Raw genomic sequence first — 21,940 nt, 5'->3', positions numbered from 1 at the left:
TTTGGCCATTTCTTCGCTTTTTGCCTGCAGGTTTCTCTTCAGAGCTCCCCCTACAGCTTCGGAATAGATATTTGGCAGCGCCTATGCTTACTTGTGTCTGACTCCTCGCTCGGTCAGTCTGCCGTTTCCACTTTCTCTGTTCCTCCGACAATGCTTTCCTAGCTTTCTGCTTCTTTTTTGCCGTCGCGAGACCTGATATCACACGATACTTCCTGACGCTGAGACCGGCGACTTGCCGGCCCAAAGTTGCAAGGGGGGGTTTTCCACTCACAGGCGCTAGGGGGGAGCGAGACGACCGCCATTCAACTCAAAAAAAGTCATATAACCATTCCAATGACTTCGAAGCTGTAGGTAAAGGTAAATTAAGCTTAAAAAAAACTGCATAGTTCCCCTATAATGATGACTGCATCTGTTACTTTTGTCAACAGGCCCAGATTCTCCGTCAGTGGAATTTAAAGAGCTACTGGAGAATGAGAGAAACAACTTCAGACTGGTCAACACGGCTGTGTCTTTCCTGGGCGGAGTTCCTGCCATGATCAACCCAGCCGACATGTCCAACACGATCCCCAATGAGAAGGTGAGACCAGACACTAGGTTTGCTCTACCCAGAACACAGATGGTTTTTACCAAATGCAGAGCTGTATAAATCTGCTTTATATTCTTAGTCAACATTACCAATGTATAACAAATTTGTCACTGGAGCAGGCTGTTGCCTGGAAGCCCAAGATGTCTTGTTTTCCAGCTTTAAAAGAATAATGTTCTTGTTCAAATATCGGGTCATAGGTGAAGCCCTGAATATATGTTTTGCTTTACGGCACAATTGAAGGGCCATAACAGCGGCTTTCATTTTAGTACGCCATAAATATCCACTAGCAAAGATCAGAAACTTGCTTAACATGGCAAATGCATGATAATGAAATGCACGTTTCTTTAAACAACTTCATTTTAGAGCTTTAGAAGTTTTAACAGAGTCTCTCAAATCAGAACTTCTTGAAGGCAGGACACCCCCACGACAGGAAATTAGTCAGAGGATAAAACATTGTTTTGGGAGCAAAATCACAATTACAGTGAGTTATAAATGCTGAAGTCTTTAGGCAGGTGAAGGACTTGAGGTGGTTTTAACACCTTCACATTTCTAATTTGAAAATGTTAACAGTAATAACTGCATACTTTGGGATATGACCGGCACTAACGCTAATGTAAGCCGCCAGTAGTTATTCAGCTAAAACAACTGGAATGGTCCTTTTTTTTTTTTTTTTTAAGACTCATGTCTCCTTTGTCTGGATTTTTTTTCTTTGTGAGAGACTTCTAATTCTGTATCTAATTGTAGTTTAACTAGCAGCAATTATTTTTTCCAATCTGCCTTTTTTTTTTTTAAGAGGCAAATACATTAGTTGGTCATGGACACATCACCATTTATGTTGTCTCAAGATTTTGTCACAGTGTACATTACATCATGTCTTCACTGTGCAATATCTTTGATACCAGGTGACAGGTGACCAGGTCCAGTAACCTTTTATGTATCTGTCTTTCCAAATATGAAAAATACAGTGAATATTAAATATGTTTAAAGTAATCAGGGTTTAGACTGACTGCTCTAGATCCATCATTAAATCTTTGATTAAACTCTGTAGAAAAAGGATGCAAGGCTAAACATCCATCATCATCATCATCCACATGTGTTTATTTACAGGTTGTGATGTCTTACCTGTCCTTCCTGTGTGCTCGTCTTCTGGACCTGCGGAACGAAACCAGAGCAGCTCGGGTCATACAGGGCGCCTGGAGGAGATACAGATTAAAGAAGGATCTGCAGCTCTACAAGGTTGGTGAAGTGTTTGGTACAACTGCAAAGTAATGGGAGTTTTATTTATCTGATTTATTCTTTTTATTTTTGCAAATTCAGTCATGTGTGAGGCCATTGATTTCTGGCAGGAACCAACATTAATCTGTCACAGACTTTGAAAAAAAAAAAAAAACAGTTCTGTGTGTTCATGTTTTGTGCTCTTCTAACCTGCTTTATTTTCTATTTTTTTATAAATAACAAGTCATTTGATGCATTAATATTAAAATATTGATTTATAGCTGCTGTAAGCATGAAGGAGACAGAAAGGGGGGTCACTGATACTGATGAACATACAGATAATTATCACCTGAATCTGCAGAAAACGAAAATGAATGACAAATGATAAGCATTGTTTTTTTTTTTTTTTTGGGCGGACACAGGAGAGAAACATGGCCGCTGTGAAACTCCAGTTAGTTGTGAGGAGTTTTCTCCAGAAGCGCAGAGCTAAGAGGCAGAGTGGTGCTGCCGTTGTCATCCAATCAGTCTGGAGGGGTTATGTAGCCCGCAACAGGCTGAGGCTAAAAAAACAGGCTCAACTTCGGTCTCTGCAGCATGAATCGGCAACCGTCCTCCAGGTAGGTGTTTGTTACATGTGTGAGGATGAAAGGGACTGTTGACAAAATCTGAAGTTGTACGTGATAAACCATTTTTAGAGTTTGAGTTAATATATCTACAATTGATTTGAAGTGAAAAATATCACCTAGCATATGTTACAGTAGAAATAAAAGAGTATACGTTTTAGCATTCTCAGGTGAAAAAACAAAACCAGATCAACAAGTCAAAGCCATCAGGCTTTGATTGGTTTTGTTTTTCTGAGTTTTGGTCATGAATCTACATGCTCTTTAGTTACCATTTGGGATTTTGCTTCAATTTCAATGTCTGTCCATTTGGTTGCATCAAGCACACCTGCTTCGTAATGAAAACCTGCTGTGAGTAGATTGTTCTTATCTTGTCCCCGCAGGCTCAGTGGAGGATGTTTTCGGCCATGAGGGCTTACCAACGCCTTAGATACTACGCCATTGTTGTCCAAGCACAATGGCGAATGAGGAGGGCAGCCGCTGCTTATAGAAGAATCTATTGGGCGGCAACTGTCATTCAGAAGAACTCGCGAGCGTGGGCTGTGGCAAAAAGAGATCGGGGACATTATCTCTCCCTTAGAGCAGCAGCGGTGAAAATACAAAGGGGATACAGAAGATGGAAAACCCAGAAAACGGAAAAGGAAAACTGCGCTGCCAAAGTGATACAAGCTGTGTTCAAGAAATGGTATGGGGACAAAATGGCTAAAAGAACTGCTACTGCTGTGAGGATTCAGTCCTGGTATAGAATGCAGAGGTGTCTCCATCAATACAGAAGGATCATGAGAAGCACTGTGCTCATTCAAGCCCAGTACAGAGGCCATGCACAGAGGCGCTGCTTTCAGATGTTAAAACTGCAGCACCACGCGGCTATTGTCATTCAGAGTGCCTTCAGAGGGCATGCAGTCAGGAAACAGGTGGCGAAGATGAGATGCGCTGCCGTCCTAATCCAGCGCTGGTTCAGGGCCTCCGTGAAAAGAGACGCTGAAAGGCAAGTGCTTGTGAGGATGAAACGTGCTGCCATTACCATACAGGCAGCTTATCGTGGAAAAGTGGCTCGGGAGTCCCTGAAAAAACAGCACCAGGCAGCAACAATAATCCAGGCAGCTTTCAGGAAGTATGCTGCCCAAAGGCGCTACCTTGTGCTGAGAAAAGCTGCAGCTGTGATACAGCAAAAGTACAGAGCCACAATTTTGGCCCTTAAGACAAAGCAGGATTATGACGCTCTTAGGAATGCTGCACTTGCCATACAAGCTAACTGGAGAGGCAGAGCTGACAGGAAGAGGATAGAGAGGCGACACCAGTGTGCAACACTGATACAGGCTCACTACCGTCGGCACAAAGCACAAGCAGAATACAGGTCCAAGAAGGCCTGTGCTGTGGTCATACAGCGTCACTATAGAGCTTATGTGGCAGGAAAAGAGATGAGGAAAGCATATGAGCACATAAGAGCAGCCTGTGTTGCACTCCAAGCTGGATTCAGAGGCATGAGAGTTAGGACAGAGCTGAAGAAAAATCACTGGGCAGCGACTGTCATTCAGGCTTCAGTTAGGATGTTTTTATGTCGGAAACAATATTTCTTCCTACAAAGTGCAGCGATTATCATCCAAAGCCGATACAGAGCTCTTCTGCTCAGCAGGGCACAACAAAAAGAATACAGAGAGCTGAAGCAGGCCACCGTAAAGATACAGGCTGTCTACCGGGGATTTAGAGTGAGAGATGACCTAAAGAAGAAGCACAACTCTGCCAGAGCAATCCAAGCTCAGTTCAGGATGCACAGAATGCGTATGGCTTACCTTGCCACCAAGTGTGCTGCCATCATTATTCAGGAACGCTACAGGGCCAAAATGCTCAGAGATCAACAGGTGCAGAGTTACAGGACAATGAAATCTGCAGCTTTAGTCATCCAGGCAGCATATCGTGGTCACAGGGCCAGGAGGAAGATTGTAGAGATGCACCGAGCTGCTACAATCATTCAGAGAAAGTTTCTCACCATTTGGGATAGAAATAGGTTCCTAGCTCTCAAGGCAGCAGCTTTGGTTTGTCAGCGGAGGTACAGAGCAGTAACTCTGGCAAGAAAAGACCGTTTGGACTATCTGTCAAAGCACAGTGCCGTCATTTGTCTGCAGGCAGCCTACAGAGGATATGAGGTCAGAAAGCAGTTGCGCATCCAACACACGGCAGCTGTAACAATTCAGTCTCACTTCCGAAAGTACCAGCAGAGAACCTACTACACAACTCTCCACAGGACTGCCAGTGTTTTGCAAGCACGTTACAGAGCCAACAAGAAAATGAGAGAGGAGATGCAAGCCCTGCGTGCCATGAGAAATGCTGCCGTTGTCTTACAAGCTGCCTTCCGAGGAAAGAAATCCCGTGAAATTATCAAACAAAGGCATCATGCCGCCAGTGTTATCCAGAGAGGTTACAGAACATACTGTGAACACAAGCAGTATCTGACTTTGAAATCCTCAGTCATCACCATTCAGAGGAGGTATCGGGCCACTGTAGCAGTAAAGGAGCAAATGCAAAAATACCAAAGAATGCGCAGTGCTGCTGTTGTCCTGCAGGCAGCATACAGAGGCCAGCAGCTCAGAAAGGAGGTTGCCTGTTGGCATCAGGCTGCCACTGTGATCCAGTCTGCATTCAGGAAGCACAGAGAGGAAGTCAAATTCCAGGCCATGCGTCTGTCTGCCATTATCATCCAGAGATACTATCGCGCCTGTATTCTTCAGAGGCAAGAAAGGGAAATGTTCCTAAAAATGAGACATTCTGCCGTCGTTCTTCAGGCAGCTTTCAGAGGTCATCGAGTGCGAACCAACATTGCCAGTATGCACAGGGCAGCTACTGTCATCCAAGTAAACCTCAAGAGACATAAACAGCAGTCAACCTTCAGGAAGCAACGCTGGGCAGCCTGTGTCTTACAGCAGAGGTTTAGAGCTCAGAGACAGAGAAACATTGAGGTAAAACATTATCAGGAGGTTAGGAAAGCTGTCATCAAACTCCAAGCTGCTTTCCGTGGCATGAAATCCAGAAGAATCATCAAACAAAGGCATCAGGCTGCCAGTGTTATCCAGAGAGGTTACAGAACATACTGTGAACACAAGCAGTATCTGACTTTGAAATCCTCCATCATCACCATTCAGAGGAGGTATCGGGCCACTGTAGCAGCAAAGGAGCAAATGCAAAAATACCAAAGAATGCGCAGTGCTGCTGTTGTCCTGCAGGCAGCATACAGAGGCCAGCAGCTCAGAAAGGAGGTTGCTTGTTGGCATCAGGCTGCCACTGTGATCCAGTCTGCATTCAGAAAGCACAGAGAGGAAGTCAAATTCCAGGCCATGCGTCTGTCTGCCATTATCATCCAGAGATACTATCGCGCCTGTATTCTTCAGAGATGTGACAGAGAAAAGTTCCTAAAAATGAGACATTCTGCCGTCGTTCTTCAGGCAGCTTTCAGAGGTCATCGTGTGCGAACCAACATTGCCAGTATGCACAGGGCAGCTACTGTCATCCAAGTAAACCTCAAGAGACATAAACAGCAGTCAGCCTTCAGGAAGCAACGCTGGGCAGCCTGTGTCTTACAGCAGAGGTTTAGAGCTCAGAGACAGAGAAACATTGAGGTAAAACATTATCAACAGCGCAGAAAAGCTGCTAGCATGTTGCAGGCTGCATATCGTGCAATGAAATTAAGGCAGAACATCAAACAAAGGCATCAGGCTGCCTGTGTTATCCAGAGAGGTTACAGAACATACTGTGAACACAAGCAGTATCTGACTTTGAAATCCTCCATCATCACCATTCAGCGGAGGTATCGGGCCACTGTAGCAGCAAAGGAGCAAATGCAAAAATACCAAAGAATGCGCAGTGCTGCTGTTGTCCTGCAGGCAGCATACAGAGGCCAGCAGGTCAGAAAGGAGGTTGCTTGTTGGCATCAGGCTGCCACTGTGATCCAGTCTGCATTCAGAAAGCACAGAGAGGAAGTCAAATTCCAGGCCATGCGTCTGTCTGCCATTATCATCCAGAGATACTATCGCGCCTGTATTCTTCAGAGGCAAGAAAGGGAAATGTTCCTAAAAATGAGACATTCTGCCGTCGTTCTTCAGGCAGCGTTCAGAGGTCATCGTGTGCGAACCAACATTGCCAGTATGCACAGGGCAGCTACTGTCATCCAAGTAAACCTCAAGAGACGTAAACAGCAGTCAGCCTTCAGGAAGCAACGCTGGGCAGCCTGTGTCTTACAGCAGAGGTTTAGAGCTCAGAGACAGAGAAACATTGAGGTAAAACATTATCAGGAGGTTAGGAAAGCTGTCATCAAACTCCAAGCTGCTTTCCGTGGCATGAAATCCAGAAGAATCATTAAACAAAGGCATCATGCCGCCAGTGTTATCCAGAGAGGTTACAGAACATACTGTGAACACAAGCAGTATCTGACTTTGAAATCCTCCATCATCACCATTCAGAGGAGGTATCGGGCCACTGTAGCAGCAAAGGAGCAAATGCAAAAATACCAAAGAATGCGCAGTGCTGCTGTTGTCCTGCAGGCAGCATACAGAGGCCAGCAGCTCAGAAAGGAGGTTGCTTGTTGGCATCAGGCTGCCACTGTGATCCAGTCTGCATTCAGAAAGCACAGAGAGGAAGTCAAATTCCAGGCCATGCGTCTGTCTGCCATTATCATCCAGAGATACTATCGCGCCTGTGTTCTTCAGAGATGTGACAGAGAAAAGTTTTTAAAAATGAGAAATTCTGCCGTCGTTCTTCAGGCAGCTTTCAGAGGTCATCGAGTGCGAACCAACATTGCCAGTATGTACAGGGCAGCTACTGTCATCCAAGTAAACCTCAAGAGACATAAACAGCAGTCAGCCTTCAGGAAGCAACGCTGGGCAGCCTGTGTCTTACAGCAGAGGTTTAGAGCTCAGAGACAGAGAAACATTGAGGTAAAACACTATCAGGAGGTTAGGAAAGCTGTCATCAAACTCCAAGCTGTTTTCCGTGGCATGAAATCCAGAAGAATCATTAAACAAAGGCATCTTGCCGCCAGTGTTATCCAGAGAGGTTACAGAGGCTTCTTCGAACGCAAGCAGTATCTGAAAATGAAATTGTCTGTGCTTACGGTTCAGCGAAAATATCGGTCAGCTGTTGCAGCTAAAGCACAAAGAAGTCAATATCTGGAAATGCGCAACGCAGCCATCATTGTTCAGGCAGCATACAGAGGCCAGCAGGTCAGAAAGGAGGTTGCCCGTTGGCATCAGGCTGCCACTGTGATCCAGTCTGCATTCAGAAAGCACAGAGAGGAAGTCAAGTTCAAGGCCCTGCGCCTGGCCGCCATTATCATCCAGAGATACTATCGCACCTGTATTCTTCAAAGACGAGAAAGAGACAAGTTCCTTAAAATGAAGCAGTCCACCATCACCCTTCAGGCAGTGTTTAGGGGCTGGTGTGTCAGGAGGGACATAAGCCGACAAAATGAAGCTGCCATTGTGATCCAGTCGTACTGGAGGTGCTTGGTGCAGAGGCGCATCTTCCAAAGGAAGCGTGAGACGGCTGTGAAACTTCAGCGGAGGGTCCGGGCGGTGCGACTCGGCAGGTTGGAGAGGAACGACTACACCCGAATCAGGAAAGCTGCCATCACACTTCAGACACACTGCCGAGCCTGGATTGCAAGGCGACAGGTAATTGGGCTTTATTTAAAGTTCATTCATAGTTTGCTAAAACACATGTCTCTGCCTTCCAGACAGCCTTAAGATTGCATTCACTAACCTTGTAGAAAATTGCTTTAAACAGGTAATCTTTCACAGCAAATTGTCTTTTTAACAGTGGTAATTTGATAGGGTCGATAGACGAAATTAAAAATGAACATACTAAAATTAGGGATAAACTAGAGGGAGAAACTACTGCCTGTCTGGAAAGAAGCTGACCATATTAAAATGTGATTTTTGTAGAAAAAAAAGTTATCATGCTTGCTATTGTGTTTCAGGTACTAGAAAGAGCCAAGGCAGAGAGGAGGCTGCGTTTTACATCGGCGATCTTCCACCATCTCCGTGCCATAAAGATCCAGCGAGCTCTGAGAGCACACTGGGCTTTGGAGTCGGCCAAAAGACAAATCCATTCTGTCATCACCATACAGGTACAGAAACATAGACAACAATTCAATTTTTTTCCAAAATGAAATCTGTCACTGATAAGCACTTCTGATGAATTTAATGAATCAATGCTGAGCACATTTTTTACAATGATACAAACAATTTCCTTTTTTTTTTTTTCCCCCTAGCGATGGTTAAGAGCCAGGCAGCAGAGGAGACGGTATCTGGAAGACAGGAGGAAGGTGGTCATAGCACAGAGAGCGGTCAAGCGCTGGTTAGCTCGTCGCCACAAGGTGGCGTCTGTCATCCAGCAAGCAGTCCGCAAATTCCTCCTTCTCAGGCGCCAGAAGAGGGTTCAACAGGGCATTGTAAAAGCTCAGGTACTATAGTCAGTGGTGAATTTGGAGCAAACGACTTCTGTACTGGGTTCACACTCTTTCAGATGTCTTATACAATAGTCACGTGCCCATATGAACAGTGAAACAGGTTTGTGTTTGCTGTAATCATTCCTCCTGTTCATACTGGCCATTAGGAGATCCTCTTCTAATGCACTTTCAGTGGAAGTGAATGAGGACAAAATCCACAGTCTTCCAAAGCAAAGTCGTTTAAGTACAATATTCCTTCTATTCGATACTGTCCCCTCTGCAGAACAACTGGAACCACTGTCTGGGGACACACAAAGGAAATTTGATACTGGAAAACATATTTGCCTTAATGCAATGCAGATTGCATTGACTTGTCGCCTTTATTCTGATATTAGTGGACAAAGTAGTCCAATAATGTGTGTAATGAGTGTAATATTTTTTTGACAGTGTCCAACCTCTAAACTAGGACATTTGAACACATGAGGGCAGTATGACTCTTGGCTATATCATTTCAGGGAAATCAGGGCAACTTGAGAACATAATTTATCAACAAAATGTTTGGTTAGAATGGATTGTAGATGAGAGTCCAAGATGAAGGTAATTTGATTGAGTTGATGAACCATTTCAATCCTCACACAGTTTTCCTCCCTTCGGCATAAAATGGTAAACATCCCCCTCTGATCCGATGCGCTAATGATTAGCAACTCATTTTTACGAGTTCTTCTTTTAATCGTCTCTTTTCTTCCCTCCATCTCCCTACCAGGCTCTGTGGAGAGGACACCGCTCCCGTCAACTGAATGACGATCCCAAGGTGGTGAAGTTGAGACACCGCCTACGCAAAGTCTCTGCCGGCGCCAAAGAGGAGGACAAACTGTGCAACAAGACCTCGTCTGCCCTGGAATACCTCCTTCGATACAAACACTTCTCCTACATCCTAGAGGCCCTGAGAAACCTGGGTACGGTTTGCTTCTTCTGGTAATCCACCCATATACCACAATAGTGGCTTTACTGGAAAAGCAACCTGTATTTTAGTTGATAAAGGCCAGCAGAGCAAAAATCTGGGTGGGGGAAGAGAACAGTTCACAAAGTTAGTGTTATAAGACTACTAAAGCGACAGTTCACCCCAAAATCAAAAATGCGTATTTTCTTCCTGAGTATGCTTCCTTCTGGGCGGTGATACAGTTGCCAGGTGTAGTTGTGTAGGAAGAAAATGGTTCTTACATGAAACTGCTCACAACCAGAGGAAGGGTACTGGGCTAAACTGTGTACGCGACCAGTCGAGTGTCATGGTGAATCTGCATTACTGGTACTATTAGTTATTTCAAACACTTGATTTTTATGATTCCAGTCTAGGGAAGTCATGACTATACCCATTGTAATTTAGCAACAGTTTAGACTGAGAAACGGGAAGACTTTGTAGGAAGTGCGGGAGAATCGGTTCCTCTTCTGATGTATTTTGGTTGTGTGTTGTCATATCAAAAGTGCTTGTTGTCAATATGAGACTAAGTTCATTACATAAGAAGGTGTTTGGATGTTTAAATTGCAAAAGTCAAAGTGTAAGTGCCTCATATGGCTTTTTTCCATTACATGGTACCTGCTCGACTCACCTCAACTCTACTCACCTTTTTTGGTTTTCCATTACGAAAAAAAGTACCTGGTACCTGCTAACAGGTAGTTTGTTTTTTTTAGTACCACCTCAGTCGAGGTTCCAAGCGAGCTGAGATGATACCAAAAAGTGACGTGAAAGCGACAGACGGGGGTGTCCTGAACAAACAAACAACAACAAACCAACAACAACAAACCCGCCCCAGCTGTTTTGCTTCCTCCAGCTTCATTTGAAACTAAATATGTCTTCTGGCAACAACAACACACCTTCCACGTTCTGTGTGTGTGTCGCGTTAGATCACGGCAGTTTACTGCGGCGCCGCTTGTTTTACAGTTCTGCGGAGGCTCCAGGCGGAGCTTTCGCCGTAGCCTGCGTACACACACACACACACACACACACACACATGCTGGCTCGACACACACACCAGTATAAAGTATAAACATCAGGCCACTTACATAGGCTACGGCGAAAGCTCTGCGTGGAGCCTCCACAGAACTGTAAAACAAGCTCAAGTGGCCTGATGTGCGCTGGTGTGTGCGTCGAGCCGGCATATAGACGACCAGCTACGCTGAGGCGGTAATAAAATCTGCAGTGGAAAACGGACGCACAGTGTGTCGAGTAGAGTCGAGGCGAGTCGAGCAGGTACCGTGTAATGGGAAAAACGCAAATAGATTTAAAAAAAAAAAAAAAAAAAGTTTGAGTTTCTTTGGCTAATACTTGAATCTGATTTACTTTGCCGTTCAAAGGTCTATAATCAGCTTTTATATTGTCCCCTTTTTTCTTTGCTTCAACAATGGTTATCTAAAGAATTTTTAGGGGTCTCTTTTCCCTTTTAATTCAGAGTGACAGTGGATAGACAGGAAAGCTGGGAGAGAGAGATGGGGGATGACACGCAGCAAAGGGCCGCAGATCTGAAATCGAACGCGGGCCGCTGCAAAGCCCTCAGCCTACATGGGGCGCACGCTCTAACTGGCTGAGCTAGAGGTCGCCCCGAACAACAATTGTTATTTAAACATAAAAACAGCATATTCAGACACCAAATATATAATTTGCATTAGGTGTGGCTCCAAAAAAAAAGAATGAAGTGATTAAAACTTCCATTTAGTCGATGTCCCCACAGTGTTGCATAACAAGGGAGAATACAGAATATTCACATTTTGAGAATCTGGAATCAAAACATTCACTTAGAAACAAACAATTTTTCTCAAACTGATTAATCAACGATCTAAATAGTTGGCGATTCATTTAAATAGTTGACAACTGATCAATGAATCAAATGATCTTTGCAGCTCTTGCATTTGTGAAGATGATCTCAGGTGTCAGTCTTTTCGGTAGTGCAGTTTGTTCTGAGTGCTAACGTGTGTGTGTGTGTGTGTGTGTGTGTGTGTGTGTACAGAGACCACCACAAGACTGTCCCCAGAGTGCTGTGAGCGGCTGGTGGAGAGCGGCGCCACCAATGTCATCTTCACACTCATCCGCTGCTGCAACAGGAGTGTCCCCTGCATGGACATCATCACCTACTCCATCCAGATCCTCCTCAACCTCTCCAAGGTACAAACCCAAGACCTGCTCTCTTCATGTAGCTATGAAAAGTAATCAGGCTCTCGTGATCAGGGTGTGAAACATGAAGATAATGTTAAAAGAAATGGTGATCTTTTGACTTGCTGAAAGGGTCCTTTGACAAATAAGCTACACCTCTCGCCTGAAGATAGGAAGGTATGAACTGTTAGGGTTCGGGTTAATAACCGGAATCCTTGCGTCACGGTTAGGGAGAGGCCAGAGAATTCTGCCTAGCTGAACTTTCTAAACCAAGCAGACAGTGTTTTGGGCAAGCGGTTTTTACTCACAATATATGCATAATATAACATAATATTCCAAAAATAATCTACGTGGCTGTGTATCTCTAACAATAAACAACACATTGAGGCTTTACAGTGTGTTGCAGGGCTATTTGTTTGAATTTATATTGCAAGGCGCAGTGACTTCCTGTCAGCCTGTTGTATTTACTGGGGAGTTTCTGTACGGATTGAGCAAAAGAGATAAAACACGTTACATAGTGGTCTTTAGAGGGGACGGTAGATGGATTATTTTTGGACAGCCAGGCTAGCTGCTTCCCGCTAAGCTAATTGTCTCCTGGCTCTAGCTTCATGTTAAGCAGACAGCCATGAGAGTGGTATCGATCTCTGTATTCCAAAATGTCAAACTGATAGGATGAATATGGAGTTAAAAGAATGGTTTAAGTTGCACACGGTGCTGAATAACGAGTTGGCACCAAGCAACTTGTCTGACATGAAAGGAAAGTTCATATGGTTACTGGCAGTGAGTTTAGCTGGTGATGGATGGAGAAGGCCACCGCATTTTCTCAACAGCCCCGAGCTCTCAGTTCTAGGGCTGGGACCATATGCTTTTGTCCCGATCCGATTCTGTCCAATACATGGGTGCCAATTCGATTTGTATTGCGATTAGATAGTATTGAGTATTGCAATTTTCTATTCCTTCTTTAACAAAAACAAAAGTTGAATAATACACTTCTAGAGACAATATATCATGAGACAGTTCTAAAAACGAATTGTTTTCTAAGTCTAGTCTGACATTTATTTCATTTGTAAAGAAGAACATAACGCGTTTTCTGCTTTCGCTTGGTTTAGCTGGAAACGGATATGATGTAGTCGCATTCGGCGGTACAGTATAAATACTTCAATATTTAGGTGAATCGTTGGTTTAAAAAAGCAGGAAAAAAGAATCACGATTCTAGTGAAAAGAATCAGTTCTAAAATCGTCACCAAAAGAATCACGATACATACAATTTTCTATTTATTTTTCCCCACCCCTACTCAATTCCCCACAGGCTTTCTGTTCCTTCTCACATGAGGCTCAGTTCCTCTTCTGCTAAACCAAGTTCAGAATGAGGGCCAACCTCGTTTTGTCTGTGTTTTTAAGTTTAGTGGTTCCTGTTTTCCACAATTTAGTATGCATCATGTGGATACTGCTGGAACATTCTGCCAAGTTTGCATTTTTGTTCATGAGGAGACACAAAAACGGTTATATAAACTGACATTTCACATTTAAGGCAAACTTTGTTAGAAATGATTCCATGACTTGTATGATAAAATGACCACACACTTAGAAGACAACTGGCTTTACATTGCATCTGTCACACATCCTTTACCAAGTTAATTTCATAAAGAATCTGTACCTTGGATAAGTAAATATAAGGTAATTATGTATTGTTGTTTATTGTCAGACACTTAAGTGTGTTACTGGCTTAAATTTGGATTTTAAAATCACAGAATGAATTAATTGACCAAGTCTAAAGATGTTCAAAAAAGAAATGCCAGCACAGTATATAAAAAACATCAAGCCAGCAGATAACATTGGTTTAAACGCTCAATCGTGTTTTTTTTGCCTCAAACGGTGCCTTCCAAGCAGCTAACCTTAACCCTAAACATAACCATTGCTGCGCTGCCTGGAAGGAGACGTTGGGGGCAAAAAACACCAAAGACCAGTTTAAACAGAGCCTTGCATTCAGTCAGGAATGAAGCAATGAAAGCATTAAAGGCGGTTTTGAAACATAAGATAATAAGTTTTGGCAATGAGCTGAAACTGGAGGACAGTGAACCAAGATGACGGGAGATAAGAGTGTAGATGAATCTGGTTCTCTGATAACTGAGGAATGTTTTCCTGTTTTCTCCAAAGCTGGGATACCCCCATTCCCTTTTGCATATGTTTGAGCATTACATCCTTTTGTCCCAACATGTTTGTTTTGACTTTTCACGTTGCTTTGTTGTGTGTTTTGAATGGGGCTTTATCAACTTTTGTTCAGGCATTCTTGGTCATCAACAATCAAAGATGTAAAAAATAATGAATAATGTCCAGGGGAGAAATGAACTGTGGTTAATTGATTTTAAGTCCATGCTTTTACTTTCTTGCTTCTTGCTTTTTTCTTTCCCTCTCTTCCACCTACTCACTCACTGTTTTCTTTCCTCAGTACCACAAGACCATCGAAGCGGTCTATTTGGTGGAAAACTCCGTGGAGACGCTACTGGACCTGCTGCAGAGATACCGGGAGAAGGCGGGGGATAAAGTGGCAGAAAAGGGCGGCAGCATCTTCACCAAGGCTTGCTTCCTTCTCGCTCTCCTCCTGCAAGACAAGCACCGTGCTGTGGTCCGTAGCTATTATGACATGAAGAATTAAAAAAATAAGAAGAAGAATCCAATAATTTAAGACATGTTTTTTTAATACCAAATTTTACAGTAAGAATGGCTATTGTAGTTTTGTAAATGTAATGCAAATGTTATTTTCTTTAGGAGGTTATGAAGCTACCTAAGGTCTTGGATAGGATACGCAGTATTTACCGCCTCACTGCTCGCAAAAACAAGATGGACGCAGAAAGAACTGTTATGAAACAGAAGATGAATGCATCGGTCAACGGGAGCTTCGTCGTTCCTGCAACGCCTTGTAAATCCCGCCCCGTGCCAAAGTATGTATTGTATACGTGTGGGTATGCACGGTTCTCTATTTGTCTGAGATGTACAGATGGTATGTGTTTGCAGCCGTAATTGACATCCTGTTTTTTGTTTTTCAGATTTGCACCAGAGTGGGTTCTCCGAAAGAACACACTCAGAGACATTGTGGACCCTCTCCGGGCCATTACGTTGGTGGCTAACACACTCTCCATTGTGTTGTAAATGAGAACATTTTAAATACTTTCTACTTCTCATCTCATTTTTTTTTTTACTTCAGAAAATATTGTACTATGTATTGTTTAAGGTTTTTTTAAAAATCAATTTGGTGTTTTCCATGTGTATATATATATTAAAATGGATTTCTTTCTTAAACATGGGTGGGTTTCATGCATCTTTATGTGTTTACATTGTTTTGGCAGGCTGATGTAGGGTATTATGTCTACAGTAAGGCCCTAAGGCCTGTCAAGTCTGACTCCCAATTTATTAATTCCCGTGCCTTCTTTCATTGGACTTAAATTTACCAGAACACAAGGATCAATCTGAGACACAAAGGATACAGAGTTCAAGTCAGCAAAGTCTGTCAGATTATGAACCCTGTCTAACCATATTCCTAATCTTTTTATCATCTTGCTTGAAGGTGTCCCAATCCTGTCTCTCTCCTGTCTCCGGGCTGATTCTCCACTTCTCTCTCTCACACACACTCTCACACACACACACACAGACCCAGAGCCACCCCCTCCCATTCCACTTCTCTGTCTGGTACAGAAAAACACACTCACATTCCTGAACTGTAAATTAGCTTAAGCTTTGATTACCTATCTGTGTGTCCCGTGTCTATATATAATACAGGGAATACAAATTTAATACTGACAACACATCTAGATTGTGTGTGTGTATTATTGTCTCTATTATTAATATATTTGCAGAGGGAAGGCAGGTTAACCAATAATTTGACGCTTTTACAATTTTTAAATGCACTTGTTTGCTCTTTAGAAACACCTCTAAATGTAACATAAGCATGACAACATAGAGTACATTCTGCTTATTAAGCAGGTAAAAGTTACCATATTCCCCATCTTTATTAAATGTTAGTATTACAATTTCTATTTGGCACTAAAACACTAAAATTAGCAGGATATCAGTCTCAACCTTTTTTGTTGAATCTCCATTGGGCTTAAATAATTGCTGTATTCATCAATCTGCAATATACTACAGTATATTGTCTGTCGTGTAGGGGTTAACAGTCGGGCCACTTGATGTGAGGCACTCTACATTCAGGTATGTTACATCATTTTTAGAAAATGTAATTTGTATTAAATAACTTATATTAAAGGGGTAATTTTATGGAAGCGTCAAACATTTTTCTGCCCTCTTAAAATATATACACGATTCAAAATAAAAAATTTTAGGCATCTTCACTGGAGGGTTTGCAGTGTTCATCTCCATTGTATTTTATGTTACAAAGATTTGGTGTGTGTATATTTTTATTTTAACTTGATACTTATTTAAATAATTTCAGCACTCAAAGAATTTACTTCAGGTCATGCCTTTTTAAAAAGAAAATGATAATGATATAGCTTTATACTTGAAAAAAGAAATGTTGAGGGGTCGCTCACCTGGTTAAGCATGTGCCCCATGTACCTAGGCTCAGTCCTCACTGCAGCGGCCCAGGTTCGAGTCCGACCCCGAGTCTTTCTACCACCTTTCCTGTCTTCATCTGTCCTATCAAATAAAGGCCCAGAAGCCCCAAAAATAATCTTCAAACAAAGACATGTGGAGTTTTACTCATAACATGGAAGGCTACATATGTGGAGGCAGAACGGAGACAGAGATCAAGTATGTTTTATTATAATGTTCACAGTTAAAGTGGAGGATAACTCTGCATGCTCTGTAGATTACTTTCAGATGACTCTCACTGGCAGGTAGGCAGGAGAATCACACCACCATTACACCTCTGACGCATTGCCACTGCACCAACTGGTACTCCTCTGGCACACCTGAACTCAACTATTTCATCATGAGTGAAAAATGTACTGTCACTAGATTTTAAAGTAATGTTATGTTGTCTATAGACGTCTTCATTCACAATACAGGGTTCTGCAAGAGACAAAGGACAAATAGCATTTTGTTAATAGCAAGAATGACTGTAAAGCATGCAAACGTGTTGGGTGATACAGTCTAGGGCGTAATTTCCACTCGGGACAGGGGGGACATGTCCCCTCCACTTTTCAAACTATAGTTTGGGACCCCCCCCCCACACACTTTCAAATTTGTTTGACATTATTTTATTTAGAAGTCTGTGAACAGCACCTATAATGAACAAAGAAAGTAAGACGTTTTTTTCTTAATTTAGTACTATTGTTTCTGGAAGAATTTATCATTATGAACTGAATTACTTCCTGAATTTTCTATCACCACAGTCCGTAAACTTATGTAGAAATGCAGGAAATGGGATTCAAATAGAAACACTTCTCAAACTAAAGGTACACCCTTGGATACAGTTGAGACTTTATTTCAACATTGAACTAAAACCTTAATCATGACACTGACTACTTAGAGGGCTGGTGGTTGAACTACAGTAACTGGCTAGCTAATCGCTAACAGGCCAGTCAGTCATAATAGCTCTCCAAGCTTCTTTATTTACTCCCTTATCCACCCCCCACCTACCTAGGATTTACATTGTTTAAGATTACTGATAATTTAATTTAATAAAGATTTCCAGAAATAAAGCTTTCTGTAAGTTTGTCCCATAACTGTCTCCATTTTTATAATTTGAAGCACTTTGTGTTGCATGACTTTTTTAATAAAAGGTGCTATACACAAATATAGTTTGATTGATGAGAAGAACTGTAACTTACTGAGGCATCTCATCTGTCCGGTCCATTCACCGTTGATGCAGGTTCTGTGAGGCCCACCCTCCATGGTGTAGTATCTTTGACACATGAATTCAACCCTTTCTTGATGGCTGTAATTACTTTTAACGGTGTACTTGATGTCTCCATCTGTGAGAGGTGGTGGACTCCCACAGCCTACACTCTCTAAAACTATATATATTGGTACAAATAAGGTAGAGGTTGAGGTATTAGATTGTAGCACAGTTTAAAAGGTTTCACATATATTGGCACACCTTTGTGGGTGAGGGCTGCGGAAAATGCTTACATCACACAATATTTAGCAATCAAAAATGTCAACCTAAAAAATAAATACAAATCAGTAAATCAGTCAGAAAATAAATATAAATATATATTTATGAATATAATATTATCTTGAAGAAGGATGTGATTCTAGAACGGAAGACATGGTAAATATACATTTACATGAGATATACCTTTTAAATTTGAAAACATACTTACTTATACGTCTTTGGTCTTAATTTAGTACGTTTTTTTCGCTGTTCAATGATTTCTAATACTTTGTAGAAACAAATCCTAAAACTGTATGATGAATAAATATATTGATCTCCTAGACAGTATATCACAATCTAATGAGCACATAGGAATGGGAACATACATGGGGTCTGACCAGGAAACCTGGCCATTTAAAATTGTGAATATGTAATTAAATGCAGGTCATTAAAACTAACAACAGTAAATCACACTAAAAAGCATCGATAAGGACCAATGGTAAAATATAATTTGAACGTCTGACAACAGCAATATCATATTATGCCAATTCACCTTAATAATTAATGGAAAATGGCCATCTGAAAAATGGTGAAAATATTAAAGAAAAATTCATTTTCAAGCAAAGTTGTTTTAACAGGGTCGTCCCCTTAGCCCCTCTTCTCTTTGAGCTTTTAAACTCTTTGCCATTGTTTGGAGAGTGGACAGTAGGAATTACCAGAAATGTTATGATCTACGGGTTTCCTTTTCCTTTTATTTTTTGCCACTTGATCACAGGAAAGGCTGTGGAGTCTTCAAATTCTATTTCCATTTTCTAAGCTTTTTCCCTACTTTTAAAATACAGACACAAAAGTAACTCCTTATGACAGTAACTTAAGACATAAAGTTAACTTCAAAACCTTGACAGAGTGGATTTGGTGTCCATCCATCTCTGTTGCATGAGGCCCAGGTAGCACCATCTGTGCTCTCGTAGCCTGTCTTACACCAATATATTGTAGTCTCACCCATTTCTAGTAATTATGTACAGCTTGAAATAGATTTTTTGGTTTACTTTATGCCCTGTTACAACTTAGTAACTTACAATAAAGAGAAATTAGCAACGCATTGCTGAAGTCCAGACAACACGTCGTCATTACATTTGGCCTCTGCCCACCAGCCTTTGTTTGTGAAAAGCTTAAAACCTTTTATGAAACTTGGTGGAAGGGTGTAACACAGGGCAAAGAAGAATACATTACATTTTGGAGCAGATCCGAATCACTTTAGAGGCTAAAAGCAGTGCATATTCTAAATCATGAATTTAAGTTGTGAAAACACTAAATTCAGGCTAAAGGTTTCAGCTCAATTGGGAACCAATACTGCTTTTTCAGAAGCATATTTAGAATGTTAACACATTTCTTAACAGGGGTGTCACGATTCTCCAAATCCTTGATTCGATTACACTTTTGATTCTAAGGTCACGATTCGATTTGATTCTCGATTTTTACTTCTTCTTTTTTTTAAAGCACAGGTTGCTATGCCATTTTCTAGACTAGACTTGTATGTAATATAATACCTGACCTTTGTTTGCAATGTACCACATTACATTGTCCGATAGCAAATAGGGCGCCTCGGTCAGTCCGGTAACTTGTTGCTATCTCTAATATAACCAATATAAGCTGCTCTGTTTAGGCTACAAAACATGCATGCAGGCTGAAATTCAACCGTGCGGTTTTGTTGGGATAAAGCTATAAGCAGAAGGAATATCCGCTAGCTGCTAGGCTGATGTGCAATGGTAAACACACAGAATATGGTACACGCACATAGCAGAGCTTGCAAACTGTGGCTTTTTTGTCGACAATGCGAACGTTGTCAACATAACTCACTGGAAATCCAAAATACTTCCACACTTTCACAGACTTCAGTGAAAGAGGGGGGGACTCAAGTTCTGTCGATGGGTCTCCAGCATCTGCAGTTGCCATGCTATCTTTTGACTGGCTCTAGCTAAGTTACAGGAGGTTGACTGACTCACAGCACTTCAACACATGTTTTTTTTCTGCTTGACAAGCCAACCGGACGTGACATGGGGGCATGGCAGTATCGACGATTCCATTTTTTAATTCGATATTTAAGATCGTGACTTAATTTCGATCGATTTCGATATTTCTTAATACCAGTATTTTCTTTTTACCCTGGTTGACTCACAGTGTTTACCATGACAGAGATCTGAACAACAGCTTGAACCCTACCCAAAGCAGCACTGGATCACCACACACAAAAGTGGCAAACTTAAATACTATTTTTCACCATATACATTCATAATGACATTCAGAATCTTGAAAAGTCAGCAGGCTACACAACACATCTTTAAAACTGGAATATTCTCAAAAACCTTCTGTGTGACTTTCTCAAATGCATTTTATACGTACGTGTGCATGTTACGTTCTTCTCCTCCCATTTCCCATTATCACACAGAATCGTGTCTTCTCCCTCCATATCATAGCCATCACGGCACTGATAAGTCACTGGAGAGTTAGACAAGTATTCCTTCTGATAAGCTGTCTGAACAACTGCATTCTCAACTTTAGGTGGGGGTTTGCAGTGCTTGGCAGTTGCTGCAAGAGTTGAAAGCATGTACAGTGTTGGGTTACACCCTGTCATCTTTTTATAAATGCTTACATCTGATAAAGTAAGACGATGAAAAAAGAAAATTACTCACGTGTACAAATATCTTTGAGTGATAGTCCATCTGGAATCCATTTTCCCCCCGCAACAAGTTAAGTAGTCAACCTGAGTACTGTATCCTTTGTTACAAATAATCCTAGCTTGGATTTGCCTTAGGCTTTGCCTTTGTGGAGGTACCAGTTTCCCATTTGGAATCACAGGAGTTTCTCCACACTTTGTGTTCTCTAGAGTGGATATAATTACAAACAATTAGGTCTGTCTGTATATTATTGCTAACAAATGTGATATCAGCAATAAATAAACAATAACAAAAAATGTATGGAAGTCTTTTTATAAATAAATCAAGTTTTAACAACTTAAAACTAACACGTATTTTGTTCACTTAAAGGAGAATTCCGGTCGATTCCAACCCGTGGCTCTGTTGTTTGTAAATTAGGAGTACTGTCAGTAGCGAGAAAAACGAACCTGATGGCCAGCTGTCTAATGAGTGAGTACAACAGGCTGTCATGACTCTGTCCTAGCTTAGGTACATTTGCTTTTTGTTGTAAATACACATTCAAAACACTAATCGAAACACACCTCTTCAGATTAGCTTTCCACATACAATAATCTTACATTTCTCACCTGATAGTTACTGTTTTTATTGTTTTTAATTGCTTCTAAATATGCTTGTTGTATGTGTTGGTTTTATTGCTTATCTGTTTTTAATGTGCTATATGTGCTGGTTTTTACTGTAAAGTGTCTTTGAGTACAATGAAAAGCCCTCTATAAATGAAATGTATTATTATTTATTATAAGTAAATGCATCACTTCTTTAGTGAAATAACCAAAGCTCGCCCTTCCTCCCCCCCAGCCAATGCAGACTCGTGGCCTACCGGGTGATTCTGGAGTGGGTTCTGAGAGGAGAGCCCCTTGGCCGTGGCACCAGAAGAACTTTGCCTAGCTGTGTTATAGCAGTGATCAGACAAGAGTACCCCTCCCCCACTGGAAGATACACGGGATTCAAAGAGGCAGAGGACATTTTCTGAGTCTAATAATATGATTTCTAGTAATACTTGGTATTGCCATTACTAGGAATAAACAAAGCAATTGCACAGTTCTATTAGGAAAAAGTGTTATACAAGTAAAGTAAATTGTAAGAATAAATACATATACATTGTACAGTTCTATATTATATTGCTGCACCTGTCTGTTATCAGTGGTTTATAATATAACAGTACACAT

The 21,940-nt window shown here is 41.6% G+C and overlaps 2 protein-coding genes across 6 annotated transcripts in view; one reads left to right on the top strand and one right to left on the bottom strand.

Moving 5' to 3' along the window:
• aspm (assembly factor for spindle microtubules) overlaps positions 1–15,290 on the top strand; it is a 29,884-nt gene extending 14,594 nt beyond the window's left edge. Inside the window, exons 16-28 of one of the 4 annotated variants that reach the window (XM_036007308.1) lie at positions 429–577; positions 1,694–1,822; positions 2,224–2,418; positions 2,805–4,810; positions 6,125–6,810; positions 7,468–8,084; positions 8,390–8,539; positions 8,684–8,875; positions 9,624–9,816; positions 11,863–12,017; positions 14,455–14,631; positions 14,775–14,947; positions 15,053–15,290. In XM_036007308.1, coding sequence (XP_035863201.1) covers positions 429–577; positions 1,694–1,822; positions 2,224–2,418; positions 2,805–4,810; positions 6,125–6,810; positions 7,468–8,084; positions 8,390–8,539; positions 8,684–8,875; positions 9,624–9,816; positions 11,863–12,017; positions 14,455–14,631; positions 14,775–14,947; positions 15,053–15,155 — 4,925 coding nt within the window. In that variant the 3' untranslated portion in view covers positions 15,156–15,290. Of the gene's footprint in view, positions 1–428; positions 578–1,693; positions 1,823–2,223; positions 2,419–2,804; positions 5,019–6,124; positions 8,085–8,389; positions 8,540–8,683; positions 8,876–9,623; positions 9,817–11,862; positions 12,018–14,454; positions 14,632–14,774; positions 14,948–15,052 lie in introns of all 4 variants that reach the window. The other 3 variants (XM_031282366.2, XM_036007307.1, XM_036007309.1) reach the window with 3 other exon arrangements.
• Positions 15,291–16,828: 1,538 nt separating this feature from the next.
• On the bottom strand, positions 16,829–19,330 carry LOC116038095 (complement factor H-related protein 4-like). 2 transcript variants are annotated; one of them, XM_031282297.2, is made up of 3 exons: positions 18,955–19,330; positions 17,792–17,977; positions 16,829–17,030 (listed from the first exon to the last, which is right to left on the bottom strand). In XM_031282297.2, the coding sequence occupies exons 1-3, from the start codon at positions 19,061–19,063 to the stop codon at positions 16,846–16,848; spliced, it is 480 nt and encodes a 159-aa protein (XP_031138157.1). In that variant the 5' UTR covers positions 19,064–19,330; the 3' UTR covers positions 16,829–16,845. The 2 variants fall into 2 exon arrangements, with proteins under 2 accessions (XP_031138157.1, XP_031138158.1); XM_031282298.2 differs by having other exon boundaries at positions 17,792–17,971.
• Between the last annotated feature and the right edge of the window lie 2,610 nt (positions 19,331–21,940).

The sequence above is a fragment of the Sander lucioperca genome, chromosome 11 (genome assembly GCF_008315115.2).
Source record: "Sander lucioperca isolate FBNREF2018 chromosome 11, SLUC_FBN_1.2, whole genome shotgun sequence".
Taxonomy (NCBI): Eukaryota; Metazoa; Chordata; class Actinopteri; order Perciformes; family Percidae; genus Sander; species Sander lucioperca.
The sequence above is the reverse complement of the archived record's forward strand: the minus strand, read 5'-3'. Positions and strand labels throughout refer to the sequence as shown.